The 19,382-nt window shown below is 45.3% G+C and overlaps 1 protein-coding gene and 1 long non-coding RNA gene across 22 annotated transcripts in view; one reads left to right on the top strand and one right to left on the bottom strand.

The window, feature by feature from the left end:
• Positions 1-19,382, top strand: part of LOC110071305 (uncharacterized) — a 204,317-nt gene that overhangs the window by 45,677 nt on the left and 139,258 nt on the right. Inside the window, exons 2-6 of one of the 21 annotated variants that reach the window (XM_078388058.1) lie at positions 10,352-11,175; positions 12,121-12,217; positions 13,059-13,129; positions 13,462-13,702; positions 14,171-14,239. The exons of 17 other annotated variants lie outside the window; for them this stretch is intronic. In XM_078388058.1, coding sequence (XP_078244184.1) covers positions 10,780-11,175; positions 12,121-12,217; positions 13,059-13,129; positions 13,462-13,702; positions 14,171-14,239 — 874 coding nt within the window. In that variant the 5' untranslated portion in view covers positions 10,352-10,779. Of the gene's footprint in view, positions 1-10,351; positions 11,176-12,120; positions 12,218-13,058; positions 13,130-13,461; positions 13,703-14,170; positions 14,240-19,382 lie in introns of those variants that run through there. 3 more of the 21 variants (XM_078388028.1, XM_078388027.1, XM_078388048.1) reach the window with 3 other exon arrangements.
• Positions 52-9,429, bottom strand: LOC144587473 (uncharacterized). Its single transcript, XR_013542628.1, has 2 exons — positions 8,055-9,429; positions 52-4,610 (listed from the first exon to the last, which is right to left on the bottom strand). It is a non-coding gene; the product is annotated as an uncharacterized LOC144587473 (long non-coding RNA).

The raw sequence follows: 19,382 nt of genomic DNA on the forward strand, positions 1-19,382 counted from the left end.
CACGGTCACTTCATGAAATGAGGAAATTTCCCATTTTCTTATTTTCCTCTATCTGTACACTGTAAATTATGGTAGAGGATGGTGGAGAGCTGGTTGTAACAAAGTGTGCCTCCTGACTTATCCTGGTTATTCTTAATGGTGTAGCTTTTCTGCTTTTGTTGTTTTAGTCTGATATAATCAGCAAGCATGGTTTCATTCATGGAAGTAGACACCTAAAAGGAAGTTCAATGGGCACCCCTTGAAAGGAAATCCTTTTGCAGAATCCTTTTTCTAAAGAAATCCAGTTGTCAGCTGGCTGTCCGTCTTTCAGAGTTGTACTCACACAGCAATTCTTCACCCTCTGCCTCTTGGGATGGTCCTCCTTGCCTTGAACTCTAGGGTCTCCCAACTGCACAATCTAATGTAAGAGGCTATGGAGATAGCCTTTCAACCAACATGTTGAGCATATTTGAAAAGGCAAGGATCTTGGAACTGAAATCATAGAGTACAAAAGCAGTCTCCTTCAACTGACGCAACCTGTGGCCGCTGATTCCCCCCCCCCCCATTTTGCGGTCATAGGTTCCCCACGTCTGAAAGACCTGCTCTGGCTTCTTGTTGCATAAGCAGGCTGATCTCACAGTCTTGGCTGTAACTCTTGAAGCACCTGCACCGACTGAGGATCGACTGCCCGAGGGACCGACTGCCTGGCTTTTTACGAGCCTGTTAAGATTTTTCAGGAGAGGTCCTGTTAAAAATACCAACAGTTTCAGAAATGTCATGAGGAGATAGGGGTACACGGGGGAGGAGACAGATCAATATACCAAAAGGGGGGAGAAGGAAAGAGAGGAAGAAAAAGAGGGAGAAGTTGGATATGATAGAACATGCGGGTTGTTAGAAGATTTCCCTAATTTGAAGGTAGGAGGTGTAGCGAACAGCCCTGCCCTCACCTGTCCATCACAGCAGAACAGTGGAGAAGGAGCCAATAAGATGATGGAGGGTGGAGCCAAGGGGGCAGGGGTTGGATATAAAGGCTGGTGGATGGAGTCTGAGAGAGATTCAGGTAGAGAAAGACTTTGTGAAACTTAAAAGTGAACTAAGAGTGAGTTAGAGATCTGTAAAATGAATGGAACAGAGAGTTAATAGTTTTAGCAGATTTGATTCAAATATAAGTGATTAGCAGCCTGTGATTTTTCTCTTGAATATTAATTCCCTAATCTAATAAATAACTTAAGTTTTAAAAGCACACATGTCTCCATGATTAAATGGTATTAAGGCAGTAATACCTGGTGGCAGCGAAGAAGGAAGAAGAGTGAGAACTTTGTGAAGGCCTGGGGGGATAGGGGCTTCAAAGGAGATCTCCACAAATTGGTGACCAGCGGCGGGATACGAGTTAATCCAGTAACGCTTAAGAACAGAAAGGTTCCCAGAGCAGAAAAATATATTTTAATCAGGGGACCTGAAGCGAACTGAGTGGGTAACTTCCTAGATCTTTTCAAGGGGAAAGCTAAGTAGGAAGGCTCCTAAGCTCAGATCACGGGAGGCTAAAATAGGGACAGGCTCTGAGGAAACTATTTCTGACGTAAGTTTACCTCAAGCAGAATCTGGGACCAGTTGGCTCACTTGTCCTGAGCTCAAAAGACAGTTCTGAGGGGATTAAGTGGAGGCAAAGGTTAGAAAAGCTGAGGTGACTCAAATCAGCAAAAACTGGAAAGAGTTAAAGCTGATATTTCTATTTGTTTGGTGCCTAGAGGCAGGGACCAAGGCCTGACTGGGAGCCAGAGGTCTAAACACAGTATCCTATCAGTGGATGATCGCTGGGGAAGCAACTTTATTACAGAATCTGACTTACTGGAAAAGAAAAAAAGTTTACCTTTTAAATCAGAGGCTTGTAAATTGAAGCAGAAGCCTAAATCAATAAACATGCCTTCCGGGCAGGGAAAAAGGCAGCAGAAGTGCCTCCTGAGGGGTCAGATGCCTCAGATCAAGAGGGGGAAGGAGCTCTTGGAGGAATTACCTCAGAGGGACAAATGGAGACTTCAAGGGGGGAAGCCTCTATAGAATTCCAAAAATGGAAATTAGAGAAAGAGCAAGAAAGGGAATTCAAGCTTAGATAGCTAGAAGGAGATTTAGGGAAGGAAAAGGAAAAGATAATTAGAAAAGGAAAACATGGCCTTAGAAAAGGAAAAGATTGCCCTGGAGAAGGAGAGAATATCATTTGAAATTAAGAGGTTGGAGCTGACAGCCCAGACTAATAATAATAACAACAATAGCAATTCTAATTCTGAAGAGAGACATTTGTCCAAGGCAGACTTTAAAAGATTCCCTATGTTTAGAAAGGGCGATGATCCTGAATCTTTTATGATTCTGTTTGAGCGGGTGTGTGAAAATTTTGAAGTGAGGGGATCAGAACGCATGATTGTGATGAGGTCTCAGATTAGTGGCAAATTAGCGGATATATACGCCGAAATGTCATTGGAATTAGTGAGAGATTTTGAAGAATTTATAAAGTTGGTATTCTCACGGTATGGCATCAATGCTGAGCATTTGAGACGAAAGTTCAAAATACCCTGAAGAATCCTACTAAATTCAGGGCAAACTTGATCAAATATCTTGACAAATGGCTCCAAAAGGAGGGAGTTGAAACTGTACAAGATATTAGGAACATCATGGGGCTAGAACAGTTCTGTTCACTTCTACCGGGAGACCTGAGGTACCTAGTGAGAGATAAAAAGCCCAGAGATGTTCAGGAAGCTGGAGGGGTCGCAGATTTTATTTCACATATTCGAAACCCTAACTTTTCTGAGGAAAAAGCTGGAAGAAAAATCTGGGAGGACAGCCAAAAGGAGTCCAAGGTTTACTTCACGAACCAGCAGGTAAGTGGCGGCCATTTTGTAAGCAAACGCACAGAACAGCCAGCCAAAATACAAGCACTGGGAAGGGAAGGGAGATAAGACCCTTAGCCCAGAACAGAGAAATTCCCGATCGTGTTTTGGTTGTGGAGAAAAAGGCCATTTTGTTTCACAATGTGCTAAGGCCAGAGAAGAGGGTCAAAAGGCTAATTTACCCAAGCCTAAGTCAGTGTACTGCGTGCAGCAAAACAAAGTTACCTCAGAGAATGGCAAAACAGTAACTCATAATACAAATGTAGCAAGGGCAGAGGGTCAGGAAAGGCAAGCGGAACAGCTGCCTGTAGCTGATACTGTCCATTGATATCTAATAGAAACCAACCAAGAGCTTCTTAAAAGTTCTGGAGACAGCATTTACATAAATGAGACAAAATGTATGGCTCTGAAGGACTCGTGCTCCCAAGTTACATTGTGCCATCCAGACATAATCCCTCCAGAGAACATATTGAGAGGTGAAAGCCTGACAGTTAAAGGGATAGGTGCAGAACTAATTACCATGCCAGTGGCTGAGGTACCTATAAGATATCAAGGGTGGAAAGGATTATGGAGAATAAGTGTAGCTGAGCAATTGCCGGCGCCTTGTTTGATTGGAATCGATCTCACTGAGTGTTTTAGTGCAGACCCGCTACCAATAGAAAGAAGGAAGCAAAGCAGAGGATAAGGACAAAATTCAAACAGCTGGTGAGGGGAGAAGTTTCTACAGCTGGATTAATACCTGTTAAGGTTCCACTAGAAAGTACAGTTAAAAGAGAACAGAAAGCAGATCCCACGTTGCATCCATGTTTTAAGAAAGTTGGTGGTCATTAACCCCTGAGAGTCCTGAAAGGTTCTTACTAGAAAAAGACCTTTTGGACAGAAAGGCCTGTGTGAATCCCGGAGGGGGAGAGGAAACTCACCACAAGCAGCTGGTAGTACCTCTCAAAGATCAAGTGGGGATAGAGGAGCAGGGGTATGCTGGTACCTTGGCAGATCATATGGACATCACAACCACTGACCAAAGATTGGCTCAAAACTTTTACTGGCTTGAAATGGAGGAGCAGTTACAAGAATTTGGCCAGAGCTGTGAAGGAGGTCAGAGGCAAGGGGATTGCAGTGACAAAACTGAGACCAAGCTGTGTCCTTTACCGGTCAGTTCGGACTCAGTCCAACACAGCGGTTTGGACATAGTTGAACTGTTGCCCAGAGTTACCCTGAGGGGAAACAAATTCAGTCTGAATATCAATGAAGGTGCAACACGTTATCCCGAAGCAGTTCCCCTGAGAAATATTGAGACTCAGAACATTGTAGATGCTCTGCTGAGGCAAATTGGTAGCATGAGATTTGCTCCTGAGTTCTCCATGTGTTTAAGAACCTCTTTCCTGTCCAAGATGGTAACCTCCCGAGTGAATGAGGAAGATTACGTTGAACTGTTAAAGAGAAAGACAGGCAGGATAGTGGACTGGGTTAAAATGATCAAGCCCTACTATAGCAAGGAAAACGTTGTCTTGCTGTCATTGATAGGAGCAGACAGTGACAGCCTCGAGTTACCTTATGGGGAAAGGAGGGGCAAACTCAAATACACCTCAGAGAAGGACCAAATCAGTCCCTCAGTTTCACCAGAACAACAAAGAGAAGCTATAGCCATGTTTATGGAGTGCAAGCAGATATTCTCCAACAAGCCAGAAGTAGCCAAGGCTGTAGTGCACAGGTTTGACACCAGGGATGAACGCCCGCAGGTGGTTACACCTTATAGAGTTCCAGCCTATCGACTCTTGGGGCCAACAAGCGAAGTTCAGTGAATATAAGAAAAGGAAAAAGACCCTGAGAAAACATGCATGGCCATATTGGGAAGGCAGAGGGGTGTAGCCCAACCCTGCCAGTGGGGCAAAGTGCAAAAGGAATGAGAGTTAGGCTCGATTTTGCTAAGCCCTACCTAAAGGGTTTAACCAGGAGCATCACAATAGCAACTCCAGAGGTAGGGGTTTAACTCTGTAGAGCAGCTAAAATTACACGGAAGAAAGAGAGATGGAAGACTGCGCCGTTGGCTGACCACGTACGGAGAGGTTCTGAGTGCTAGAGAGGCGTCACCATCACAGAGGGGTCCAGATTCGAAACAGGAGCCGCACCGAGCCAGGCGGAAGACTGCAAGATCCTTCATCCTAGGTCATTCCTGAGAGGGAAGATGCAGGTTGGTGAGAGATCCCAGCTGTCAGGAAGTAGTGAGTATCATGAAGGTGCAGAGGGAGGTGGACTTCACCATACCTCAAGCCGCGCAGGAGGGTAGGACGTTTCCTTTATGAGCACTACCACTCCCACATGACTATGGTTTTGGACTTTTGAAGAGGACGAGAAAGTGGTGGTGAGAGAGAACTCTTCTGCCAGAAAGCTTGGACTGAGAAAAATTAAAGTGTGGACAAAAGAGACTCATAATGTTGTGGCAGACGCCCTGGTGATGCGCACCAAAGACTGAAGAATAAGGAAATGGACTTTGTTAATATAGCAAAAGTGATAAAATGTTGATTTGCATCTCGTTAGATGTTATATGCTTGTGATCGGGTTCATCCCTAGCCGTGGGAGATCCCGAAGTTTGCGCGGGAATAAGAGTCGGAGAGTTCAGAATTTTAACAGTGTCTCTTTTATTCTTCAACACATCTAATTCTATGGCTTCAAATGGGTGTAACAAACTCAATTCCGGTAGTAACTAGTAACTGCGGACCTTCACATCGGGAGTTACCAGATCACTCCTCACATCGGGGCTGGTCCAAAGCGCTCCCAATCTGTCATGGGTCTCGTGGGTGTACTCCGCACAGTGCAGATTGTCCCACAGCAGGGGTGTCTCACCCAGTCCCCTTCGCGCATCTGCTGGAGTAAAGAGGGACTGGGATGGATCACCTTCCTCCCCCCCACTCGTTGCGCAGATAAACAACCACTGTCCATTCCAAGGGTTCAAGGCACTCACTCCCAGTCTTGTTGCCTGGCGGATCAGGTAGCAAGCCACCTCCTGTTCGTAGATTCGGAAAATCCTTAATCAACTCTAACGCATCCTCCTGCTCTGATCCTTGCTCTGTTTGTACTGCCTGATCTCTTTTCCCTCTTCTCGGTTCGTCTGTTATTCTGAAACTGTGCACGCTTTCCTCTCCTTTTATCACCTCCTCCCAGACAATCAGATCTCGCTCCTCCCCCTTGTCATCTGCCAAACAGACGTCTAGCGCCTCCTTCCATACTCTCTCCTCCTGCTCTATTTCCACCAGCACCCCTTCTATGCAGCCATGGTCCTTCTCCTTAGTCTGCGTCGTGGAGGACGGCACACTGGTGGTTCCTCCTTCACAGGTGCTGTGTTAAAAAATGTATGTGAAGATTAAAAGTGTTATGTGATGTTGTTGGGTAAGCACCTGTGTAGATGATTGAAGTGGAGAGGAGTGTAATTGAATTAGTAACTGAATTACAAAATTAATGTATAGCAAGCATAGAAGTTGTTTAATTATTACTTATGTTCTAAGGTGGTAAGTTTTGATTGAAATGTTGTGTGGTGGATGGTTGACTACTGTAAAGCTCCTCATTGTTCATGAGGGTAAACCACTATAGGTTTACCCCATGAAACAATTTTTTAAGGGGGGAGGTGTGTAGCGAACAGCCCTGCCCTCACCTGTCAGTTACAGCAGAAAAGTGGAGAAGGAGCCAATGAGAGGCTGGAGGGCGGAGCCAAGGGGGGAGGGGGTTGAATATAAATTTATTTGTTTTATTTATTTGTTTTATTTGTTTATTTATTTGATTTATATCCCACCCATCTGGTATATTTATACCACTCTGAGCGGCTAACAACAACATATACTGTATACATTAATCCATAAACATCAGCTATTAGCAAAACATACCAAAATAATAAATGATAGGTAAATAAGGGAAAAAGATTAAATTAAATTAGATTAAATGCTGGCAGGAGGGAAGGCCTGGACAAAAAGCCATGTTTTAAGTTGAGTTTTAAATGTACCCAGTGTAGGGACCGCGCGGATCTCGGGAGGGAGATTGTTCCAAAGGCGAGGAGCCACCGCCGAGAAGGCCCGGTTTTGTGTCTTTTCCCTCCGGGCCTCCCTCGGCGTCAGGCTCCTCAGACTCACCTCCTGGCTCGCGCGGGTGATCTGGGTAAATCTTGGTGGGAGAAGGCGTTCCGCCAAGTATTGAGGTCCCAAACCGTTTAGGGCCTTGTACGTGAGCATTAAAACTTTGAAGTTGATACGAAAGCAAATGGGCAGCCAATGCAATCTGGCCAGTGTAGGAGTAATGTGATGGTATTTTCTCCCTCCCTTAAGGAGTCTGGCCGCTGCGTTCTGCACCATTTGAAGTTTCCATATCAGCCTCAAAGGCAGTCCCACGTAGAGCGCGTTGCAGTGGTCTAATCTTGAGATTACGAGCACATGCACTAAGGTGGTGAGAGCCCCCGTGTCAAGGTAGGGCCGCAGCTGGGCGATCCGCCAGAGATGGAAATAGGTGGAGCAGACAACCAACGCCACCTGGGTTTCCATGGTGAGCGTCGGGTCCAGATGTACGCCCAAGCTACGTACTCCACTCGCTGGTGCCAGGGCCACCCCCCCAAACGAGAGGGAGCCGACCAGGTCACCACCCCAGGGGCCCCCACCCTCAGAACTTGCGTCTTGTCCGGGTTCAGCCTCAAGCCGTTCTCCTGCATCCATTCCAGTACAGTCCCCAGGCAGCGCTGAAGGGACAGGATGGCATCACCTGTGGTTGGTAAGAAGGAGATGTAGAGCTGGGTGTCATCAGCATACTGGTGACACGACGCTCCACACCCCCTGATGACCCCAGCTAGCGGCCTCATATAGATGTTAAACAGCATTGGGGAGATAGCCGACCCCTGTGGAACCCCACAGTTGGAGCTCCACGGGTCCGAGAAGCTCTCTCCAATTTGCACTCTCTGGGGACAGTCCTCCAAGAAGGAGCGGAGCCAGGCTAACGCCGAGCTACCGATTCCCAGCTCGGAGAGCCTCCCCAGGAGGGTGAAACTTAAAAGTGAACTAAGAGTGAGTTAGAGATCTGTAAGAACAATGAATGGAACAGAGATTTAATGGAGTTTTAAAGTTATAGCAGATTTGATGCAAATATAAGTGAATAGCAGCCTGTGATTTTTCTCTTGAATATTAAACATATATTAATTTTCATAATCTACTAAATGACTTAAGTTTTAAAAGCACACATGTCTCCATGATGAAATGGTATTAAGGCAGTAATAACTGGTGGCAGCAAAGAAGGAAGAAGAGCGAGAACCTCGTGAAGGCCTGGGGGGTGTATAGGGGCTTCAGAGGAGATTGCCACAGGAGGGTTGCTATCTGATTGGGATACATCTAAAGAGAAGAAGACGTTGGCTGAAGTCATAGGATGGATGGTTGGTCATGGTCTTCCGGCGAGGACAAGTTCACTTGAGGAAGGTGATTCGGCCGGACCCTTCCTTCAGTCATCCACCTCCGGAGGAGATTGGGCCAGACACCCTTCCTGTTGGACAATATGCACAGTTCAGAGTGCTCCATTGAGGAAGCCCAGATATCTGGTTTTGCACCAGCCCCTCAAAGAACCTTGCCCATTTACAGACAGAGTTATCATCCTCACACTTTGGACAGTTACCAGATTTTGAACCAACAGACGTTGTTGTAGATTCACCCAATGTTAAATTAAATAAATCTGTTAACGTTCAAAAGGAGACTCAGTCGTCATTTTCTGCCAGAAAGGAGGAACTGTTCCAGATCTTTTACGAACCCAATCACAGTGTGTCTGCATCCTTTGCTAGTATCATGGTTTTAATTATAATAACTTAGTATGACTAGGATGATGATCAGGCAGGTTTGTATAATTTTTTTAAGCCTAATGTGTTTTTATCTGTATTTCTTCTTTTTAAATGTTTCTAAGCCACCTTGAGCACAAATATAGGTGTTGTTTTGTTCTGTCACTCCACTTCTGACTTCTGGTGATCCTGTGATTTAATGACCTCCAGAGCGGGCTTTTCTCAGGGACGTTGGCAAGTCTTTAGGCCCAAGTCCCAAATATGGGTCTTTGCGACCAAACCCCGAGTCCCTATTAAAAACAAGCTTTTTCTCCCCAAGAAAGGAAGGGGTGGGTTCCGAGTCCAGTCTGAATCTTTGGGGGAAAGAACAAGTCAAGTCACCAGTGTGACTTAACTCCGACTTATCTTTATCATTTATTGAAGTCGCTGGACTGGAGTTCCCTTCCCTGCCTTTTATTACCAGCCTCAATCAGCTCTTGCTAAATAAAGATTGTCCCTTCCTTTTTGGACTCCGTATAACCGAGAGTACAGTATGTCTTTTCTCTTTTCTGGCATCGGAAGAAGTATAGAACCAGACTTCATGTACTTCATCTTGAAGGAAACGTAAATAAGATGAAAACTTTACGCTGGGAATGTATTGCTTAGAATATTGAATGCCTTTATTCGTTTATAAATCTATTATATTTCACGCACATGTTGCTGCTGGGTCTTGGAAACGGTGATGAAAGAAGTAAGGTGAGAATTGGTGCAAATCCAGAGGAGCAAAACTGAATGAATGCTCTTGGGAAGGATGTTCCCTTGGTCCTGTTGCGGGAGGCAGAAAGGGGGCGTGCGTGTTGTCCCTCTTCCCTGAGTGGGTCTTCCTAGAGGGGAAGTGGAGAGTCCTCCAGAGGAAGTGTCCTCTCCCAAAAGAACCCCCCTTCCTGTGTCTCTTTTTTCAACCACCGGAGAGAAACGGGGGCTTGAGCTTCGAGGGGGCGACTGGGCGGCGTTTCCCTTCCCGGGCGAGCTGAGCTCCCTGCCTGGCCCTTTCGGGGGGTGAAGCCGAGCCGGAAAGGGTGGCAGAGGAGCCCCCTTGGAGTGGGGGGACCCCAAACCCTCTCTCTCTCTGCCTCCCCAACCCATCCCGGCCGAGGGAGGGAGGGAGGGAGGCACCTCCTCGAGAGGAGGATCCCCGCCAAGGCCCCCCCAAGAGAGGGTGAGGGGTTGAGCCGCTTTCCTTCCTCCGGCGGGGTTGCCCGGGCGGGGGAGGCTTCGAGGGGAGCCTTTTTCGGGCTTTTAGAGCCTTTCAGGGGGAGGCCGAGTCCGGGGGAGAGGCTCGACCCGAGCTGGCTGGCAGGGCGACTCGAAGGAAGGAAGGGGGGGGGAATCCCGGCAGGGCTGGATGGGGGGGGGCCGAGATTATCATCCTCCTTCCTGGGCTGCTTGAAGCAGAAGGCGAGCTCTTTCCCCCACACAAACACCCGGCGCCTCTGCCCGAGACACCCTCTGGACAGCCTGACAGGGAACCCCCCCATCGCCCATAGGACAGGGGCACCCCTTTTTTCCCTAGGGTTTTCTTTTTTGAAAGGCTTTTGATATGGCTTCAAGATTTCCAGAAGTTTTTGAAAATTCCTAAATAAGAGAAAGGGGGAGACAGCTGGGACCCCCGATAAGAAAAGAAAGCCTGGAGGACTTCGTTGTTTTTTTCCTGCAGGTAGGGCCAGCCCTGCAAAATATGGAAAAGGGAGGAAGAAAGACCAAAAAAACCACGACCGTCCTGGGAGACCCCTCAGAAATGGCTTCCTGCCCCCTGCGTCCTCTCTGTTCCCTTTCTGTCGGGCAGCTGGGATGGGGAACTGATGAACTGAGGTGCTCTTCACGGATGTGATATAGTGTGGTATAATAATAACTAATAACATCCTTCAATGAATTATTCACACAGAAAAATATTGGTTTTGCAGAGTGAGAGTGGGGCCTGAGAATTTATTTATTTATTTATTTATTTTATTTATATCCCGCCTATCTAGTCGCGAAGGACTACTCTAGGCGGCTTACAACAGGGAAAAAATACTATAAAAATAAAACAACAAATTACAAAACAGGTAAAAGTAAAAAGACAATAAAAGATAAGAAAATCAAAAGATGGACGAGCAAGGTTCAGTTGGCTTCTCTGCCATGAAGAGGCGAAGCAGTGAGGAAATCCGGGACAGAAAGTTGCAGAGTTTGCTGAATGAGGACGTTCTTGACTCAGACATACAGTGTCGGCACTTCAGGCGGTTGTCCTACAAGGAAGCGGAAGGGCCCCGAGAAGCTTGCAGCCGACTCCACAGTCTCTGCCATCGGTGGCTGAAGCCAGAAAGGCACACCAAGGCTCAGATCCTGGACCTGGTGATCCTGGAGCAGTTCCTGGCCATCCTTCCCCCAGAGATGTCCAGCTGGGTGAGGGAATGTGGAGCGGAGAGCAGTTCCCAGGCGGTGGCCCTGGCCGAAGGCTTCCTCCTGAGCCAGGGAGAGGAGAAGAGGCAGGAAGAGCAGAAGGTGAGACAGCATTTTCTCTGAGCCCCCACGTACTCTTATAAAGCCTGCATCCATGACCAAGTTTGTTACTGTTCCATTGAAATTAGATGTACTGCATTTTTCCGTTTAGAAGACAATACTTTTGTATAAAATCTTTAGACTAAAAATTGAGGGTCATCTTATACATGGAAGTAAACTGAGGAGAGAACAAAAGCAGGTAGAGAGGGGAAGGGATCAAACAGATCCCGCCAAGCGTTGATCACTGCTTTCCCCCACTTTTCGAAGCCCCAGGCTTAGGAAGTGGCGGGGAAAGCAGCGATCAAATTTTCTAATTTGTTTTTAGAAAAGTGGGGGTCGTTTTATACATCGGCATCTTATAAACAGAAAAATACAAGGAAATTTATTTCTGTTGATGGCAAAACTCATTAGGATTATTCACCTTGATTTGTTTCCAAAGGAGCCATGTTTCATTGTGACTGCTTCTGCTCCAACGCAGGAGAGAGCCTTCTTGGTAGGAAAGGGGCTCCTGAGTCTCTGGTTCCATGGGGTCTATTCTTGATTTTATGAACGTAAGGGAAGAGGCTACAAAAATAGGTTGGGTGTCAGATACACTCCATCCCAACCGTCCACTGGGAAGCAGAGTTGGCTTCACTAACTCCCTGCCCAGTTCAGTCTTTGTCTGACCCCGAGTTCCCTTCCTTTGGCAAGAACTCTCTCTCTCTCTCTCTCTCTCTCTCTCTCTTTCCCCTATCTTCTTCCTTATTCGTGGCACCTCCATCTCTCTTTCTGCACCTCCCTGATGCTTTGGTGTCCATCAGGTCCACGGAGACGACAGATGGCTCACGTGTCCCTGTCACACTCCCAACCCACAAAACCAAATGTAAGGTGTGGGTGGCCGTTCCAACCGCATGAATGCATATTTTTGCCTCTTTCATTCTTTTTCTTAGACTTCTGTTTCTCTTTGAGGTCAAATATCTGTCTCTGGACGTTCAGCTGGATTTTCCTGCAGAAGAAGATACTTCACTGGAGAACAGAGCAAGGGATGGAGGGGCCGCGTTGCTGGGTAAGGTCTGGTGCTGGGAGGCCAGGTGTTTTTCAACTTGATCTCTTTTTTGGAAAGCTTCAAGAGGTCCATGGTTGCATTTATGCTTCCTTGAGTTTTGAGAGTAGAAGGAAAGCATTACCACCGCGCTTTTCTCCATATACAAAATGTGTTTCAAAGATCAGCAGTTGAAGAACTGGTAGGTAAAAACAGCCTCTTGATAAATTGCTATAATGGTGAATAAGAAGATATGTGTTTCTCTTAAATGACATTGGAACATTTAAAACACAGAACAAGGACAGGATAAATATTAACCGTGTGGTGCAGTGATTAATCTGCAGCGCTGCAGTCAAAGCTCTGCTCCTGGTCTGCGTTTGATCTGACGGGCTTAAGTAGCCAACTCTAGACGAACTCAGCCTTCCGTCCTTCCAAGGTTGGTAAATGGAATGTCCAACTCACTGAGAGATGGACAACGTGAAGCCTGCAAAATTGCCAAGAGAGTGCTTTAAGCAGCATAATGTGCTGATATTGAGGGTTTCTTGTTGTTATATCCTCCAGTGTGTTCAAGATCTTGCACATCCCTTCTGGAATCCTTCTGCTTCTGCTAGAACATCCTGACTTGGTGGGTCAGGCTTAGGAAGTATAACTTTAGAAGCCACCTTGTGACTTTCATGGCTCAGTGGAGACTAGAAACGGCATCTCCCGAGTTCCAGTCCAACACCTGACCCACTAAACCACACGGTCTTACAAGGGCCGTCCTGTGCCTTTGGTTGGGATGTCACTTTGATTTTAGGATTTTAATCCTGTTGTCCAAGACATGCTGCATGCAGCTGGTTCTCCACCTCACGTCTGTCTCTTGCAGGGGTTGGAATGATGCTGGCAGTGTGTGCGGAGCCATCCCTTCTCCCAGATGATGGAGCGAAAGCAGAAGAGGTGAGAGAAGGATCTGTAGGAGGTCGGGCAGGGAGCAGCCTGACTGTTTTTTCCCCAGCTTGCCTTTCTGGGAAGGAAGGGGGAGTGTTTCGCTGTAATATGTTTTAGAGGAAAGGTTTCAAAGATTCTTAAGTTGTTATCTGGGAAGAAGTTGAGAAATAATGAATTTGAATGTGGTAGAAATGAAAATTGAAAAACGTATTCATCCATATTCACATGTACATGTTCATACAGTTACAGGAATCTGAATGAATTTCATCTTATTTAATCATTTGGCTCATGTTTGTCTGTATATCTGTGAGAAACATACGCTTTTTTCCCCTTCCATCCAGTATCCAGTGACTTTTGAAGAGGTGGCGGTAGGTTTCACCCAGGAGGAGTGGGCGCTGCTGGATCCTGACCAAAGGGCCCTCCACAGGGAAGTCATGGAAGAGAACTGGAGGATCGTGGCCTCCCCTTCCATGCCTGATATTGCCTGCACTGACGATGAACAAAATCGCATTTCTGAGCCACAGCAAGACCACAAGTCATCCGACCGCTTGGGAAATGTAGAGAGAGAGCCGGGGAATTCTGGTAAGTGGTTGGACTCCATCTCCCATCAGTCAAAGCCAGCCTGGCTAACGAACCGGAAGTTTCGACTGTGGAAACGGAAGCGGCAGTGGAAGGGGGAATCCCGACACGGAGGTGCCTTGAGACCCCACACCAGATTTGCCTCCTGAATCGCCAGCACTGAGGCTGCCACTGCCTTCTAGCGTTTGGCTGTGCGGGGGGTGGGGGGGAAGTAGCGATCTTGCGACTTATGCTCACGTGTTGGCAGAATGGGATCTGTATGGCACCTGTGGCATTGCTGCTCTAGAATGTACTGTGAAATATCAAAAGTTAAACGATTACACAAATGCTGCTATTATAAAACCAAAGATCAGAAACAAAGAATTGTAATAAAACAATTGTCTGCTTCTCGTTGCTGTCTCATTCGTAAGTTTAGCATTTCCAATTTCTTTAGTGGCTAAATTCTGCTGGTATCTCCCTCTATTTGCACAGCTGAGCAGCTGACTCTTTATAAAGAGGAAATGAACAGAATAAGAAGAGAAGATGTCCAAGTGTGTGATGGTAAGAAAGCCACTGCCTTGGTGCATGTGCTAAGTGCAGATCCCAAACAACAGAGTGCAAGAATGGCCACTGGACTTTATAATAAAAGCTTTAGAAGGCAAACTGAAAACTTAATACAAAAAAAGGAATAAGATTGTTGAAGAATTCTGCAGTGGCCTGATCCTTTAAAGTGGAGCAATTGTGATTGCCCCCTTTATAGATTGCTGCCTTGTCGTGCGTGGCGAAGGGGCTTGAGTAATTCAGACAAGCTATGGGCTGTGCCATGCAGAGACACCCAAGCTGGACAGGTCATAGTGGGGAGTTCTGACTAAAGGTGATCCATCTGGAGCAGGAATTGGCAAGCCACTCCAGTATCTTTGCGAAGAATATTCCATGGATAGAAACAAAAGGCTAAAAGATATGATGCTGGAAGATGAGCCCTCCGTTCAGAAGGCATCCAGCATCGTGCTGAAGAAGAGTGGAGGACAAGTACAAGTAGCTCCAGAGCTAATGAAGTGGTTGGGCTAAACCTGAAAGGAGGCTCAGTGGTGGATGTGCCTAGAAGTGAAAGGAAATTCCGATGCTGCAAAGAAAAATCCAGCATAGGATCCTGGAATGTAAGATGTATGAACCTTGGGAAGCTGGATGCGGTCAAACAGGAACACTGTGGGCAAGAATCCTGTAGAAGAAATGGAGTAGCCCTCATAGTAAAAAAAAAAAAAGAGTGAGAAAAGCTGTACTGAGATACAACCTCAAATGTGATAAAATGATTTCAATACGAATCCAAGGCAGATCTTTCAACATCACAGTAATCCAAGTTTAAGCACCAACCACCGATTCTGAAGAGACTGAAACTGACCGATTCTGTGAAGACTTACAACGCCTTCTAGAACTAATACCAAAGATGTTCTTCTCATTCTAGGGGGTTGGAATGCTAAAGTAGGGAGTTAAGAGATAAAAGGAACAATAGGTAAGTTTGATCTCGGAGTTCAAAACGAAGCAGGGCCAAGGCGAATAGAGTTTTGTCAAGAGAACAAGCTGGTCGTCACAAACACTTGTTTTCAACAACACAAGAGGCGACTCTACACGTGGACATCACCAGATGGGCAATACTGAAATCAGATTGATTCTGTTCTCTGCAGCCAAAGATGGAGAGGCTCTATACAGTCAGCTAAAACAAGTCCTGGAGCTCACTGTGGCTCTGATCATCAGCTTCTCATAGCAAAATTCAAGCTTAAACTGAAGAGAGTAGGAAAAACCACTGGGCTAGTCAGTTATAATCTAAATCAAATCCCTTATGAATACGCAGTGGAAGTGAAGAAGAGATTTAAGGAACTAGTTTTGGTGGACAGAGTGCCTGAAGAACTATGGATGGAGGCTCGTAAGATTGTACAGGAGGCAGCAACAAAAACGATCCCAAAGAATAGGAAATTCAAGAAATCAAAGTGGCTGTCCAACGAGGCCTTAGAAATAGCAGAGAAGAGAAGGGAAACAAAATGCAAGGGAGATAGGGAAAGTTACAGAAAATGGAATGCCGACTTCCAAAGAATAGCAAGGAGAGACAAGAGGGCCTTCTGAAATGAACAGTGCAGAGAAATAGAGGAAAATAATAGAAAGGGAAAAACTAGAAACCTGTTCAAGAAAATTGGAAATATTAAAGGAAAGTTTTGTGCAAAAATGGACATGATAAAGGACAAAAATGGTAGGGACCTAGCAGAACGTGAAGACATCAAGACGAGGTGGCAAGAATATACAGAGGAATTATACCAGAAGATTTGGATCCCTGGACAACACAGATACAGTGGAACCTCTACTTACGAATGTCCCTACATATGAACGATCCAACTCTGTTCGCAAAATTTTGCTTCTACTTGTGAATGGAGCTTCAAGATACGAACAAAAAATGCGGGTGAGGCGGGGAAAGCGTGAAATTTGAACTTTCTGTTAACTGTTGGCCAGTGAAGATGCTATTTGTCTGCAACATTGCTCATCCAAGCGGTTAGAGAATGGATAGGCAGAGAGTCTTGAGACTGCCTGGTACTGTACTGTACGGACTGTTGTGTTGTTGTTTTTTTGCTTTTTATTTAGTTTTTGGATTTTGGGATTTTTACTTTCATTTTTTAAATACAGTGAGTACACTGTATTTACTGTACTGCAGAGGTTTTTTTGCAGCTCGGGGGGGGGGGTAGGGCTAGGTTTCAGGGTTATGTTTCTGTGCCCTGATGGCTCTTGCAGTGTGGATTTAAAATGTGAAAAGTAGATTGTAATATTAAGTTACAATTAAATGTGAAAATTAGACTGTAATTTTAAAATGTAAAATTTATTTATTTATTTATTTATTTATTTTGCCTTCTGTGGCTTCTAGGGTTTGTGTACTGTGACCTCTCTGTTGTTTTAAAATGATGTGGGTTTAAAATGTGACTCCAAACTCTTTTTTTTTCTTTGTGGATCTGTTAGCTGTAATAATGGTTGCTGGTTGTTGATGCAGGCAGACTGTAAAATGCAGTTTAGACTCTCTTTTCCTGTGGCTCCTAGGGTTTGTGTACTGTGACCTCTCTTTTATTTTAAATATTTATGTTTAAAATGTGGCTTCAAAGTCTTTTTTTCTTTGGGATCTGTTTGCTGTCATAATGGTTGCTGGCTGTTGATGCATGCAGGCAGGAGGCTTTAAAATGGAGTTCTAAACTGGAGTCTACTGTAGACATAAGGCTCTTAACCCCCCCGCCACACACTCATTGTGTTATCTCTCTCTGCCTCTATGCTCTCTTTTTGTGATGAGGAGTTTTGTACTGGAATAATGCTTGCTGGATTCTGTGGCTTTTTAAAAGGTGTTCTGTTTAACTTTAAAAGGTGATATCCTGCCCCTTTTTAATCTAAAAGGTGCTTGGTTTTCTTTAAAAGGTGCTTGTATTTAAAAGTGTTCTGTTTAGAAGGTGTTCCTTCCCCCTCCCTCCTTTCCTGCCCTTTTTTTGATCAAAGTTCATCTTAGGTCAAAAGAAGAAAAATTCTCACCCTAATTGTAGAGGACGGATTAACCGGCTTTGCATTAGTTCCTATGGCGCTTCTAGATAAGAAGGAAAAACTGCCGGAATGGATTAAACGGTTTTTAATGCATTCCTATGGGAAACTTTGCTTCTACTTACAAACTTCAACTAACGAACATTTTCTGGGACGGATTAAGTTTGTAAGTAGATGTTCCACTGTAGTGTGGTTGCTGACCTTGAGCCAGACATCCTGGAGAGTGAAGTCAAGTGGGCCTTAGAAAGCATGGCTAACAACAAGGCCAGTGGAGGTGATGGCATTCCAGTTGAACTACAGTGGGGTCTCGACTTACGAACTTAATCTGTATTGGAAGGCAGTTCTCAGGTCGAAAAGTTCTTAAGTCGAATCTGCATTTCCCATAGGAATGCATTGAAAACCATTTAATCCGTATGTGCTCTTTTCGTCCATAGAAACTAATGGGCAGCTGCTATTCCGCCTTCTGCCACTAGAGGGGGATATTTTTTCTTTTTTCCTTTTAACCTTAGCTTTTAAAAAAAAAGGAAAAAAAGAGTTTGTAACTCGAATCTAAGTTCGTAAGTCGAGTCCATATATTCCTATGAGATTGGTTCGTAAGTTGAAACATTCGTATGTCGAACCGTTCGTAAGTCCAGACCCCACTGTATTTAAAATCTTAAAAGAGGACATCGGTAAGGTGCTTCAAATAATATGCCAGCAAGTTTGGTAAACTCAGCAGTGGCCAGCGGATTGGAAAAGATCAGTCTAAATCCCATTCCCAAAGAAGGGCAGTGCCAAATAATGCTCCAACTACCGTATAACTGAACTCAATTCACACACTAGAAAGATTATGCTCAAAATCCTCCAAGGTAGGCTTCAGCAGTATGTGGACCGAGAACTCCCAGAAGTAGAAGCTGGATTTCGAAGGGGCAGAGGAACTAGAAACCAAATTGGTAAGATGTACTGGATTAGGGAGAAAGCCAGAGAGTTCGAGAAAAATTTAGACACAGATTTTAGATGCAGCCAAGAAATTAAAAGACGCCTACTTCTTGGGAGAAAAACGATGACAAATATAGTCAGCATCTTAAAAAGCAGAGCCATCACCTTGCTGACAAAGGCCTGCATCGTCAAAGCTATGGTTTTTCCGGTAGCGAAGTATGGAAGTGAGAGCTGGACCATAAAGAAGGCTAACCGCTGAAGAACTTATGCTTTTGAACTGTGGTGCTGGAGGAGACTCTTGAGAGTCCCCTGGACTGCAAGGAGAACAAACCTATCAATTCTAAAGGAAATCAACCCTGAGTGCTCACTGGAAGGAGAGATCCTGAAGCTGAGGCTCCAGTACTTTGGCCATCTTATGAGAAGAGAAGACTCCCTGGAAAAGACCCTGATGTTGGGAAAGTGTGAAGGCAAGAGGAAAAGGGGACGACAGAGGACGAGAGGGTGTCACGTAAGCTACCAACATGAACTTGACCATACTCTGGGAGGCAGTGGAAGACAGGAGGGCCTGTCATGCTCTGGTCCATGCGGTCACAAAAAGTCGGACACGACTTAACGGTTTCCTGGATTTAGTGGTCTGGGTAGGCATCAGGCTAAATATGAGTGAACAGTGTGATCCCGTAGTGACAGAGGCTAATTACATGCCACTGTACAGCGGTTGATGATGTCAGCTTTCCATGTTATGTCTATGCTATTCTTAAGAAAGGAAGGATGGAGACCTTTTTTTAAAAAATACAATGTTTTGCGTATGGTTTTTATTAACTGATTGTATGAAACGGTAGTTCTTTCTACCCAAGTGAACAATGAATAGTGGTAAATATGGGGTGAAGATGATAGTTTTATAATTGCCTCTCCTCAAGGGTGCTTATGCATGAGTAAGTAGTTCTGGTAGCCATGTTAGTCTGTGCAAGCATGGCAGGGTTTTTTTCATGTTCCTTGATTACCTCAGGTCCAGCACGGTGATAAAAACATTCAGTATAAAAGTCCAGCTCTTTCTTTCATCCTTCTGGAGTCCACGTGGAGTTCTTTTTTGTGGTGCTGGGTAGAAGGTGGATGTGGTTTGGTATATAATTGCACCCCATGTTGTTGGCTTATTTTCTCTTCCTGTTGTGGAGAAAGGGGCACCACACTGCATGAGGAACACACTGTAGTTAGTTCCATTTGTTTTTTT

The sequence above is a fragment of the Pogona vitticeps genome, chromosome 2 (genome assembly GCF_051106095.1).
Source record: "Pogona vitticeps strain Pit_001003342236 chromosome 2, PviZW2.1, whole genome shotgun sequence".
NCBI lineage: Eukaryota > Metazoa > Chordata > Lepidosauria > Squamata > Agamidae > Pogona > Pogona vitticeps.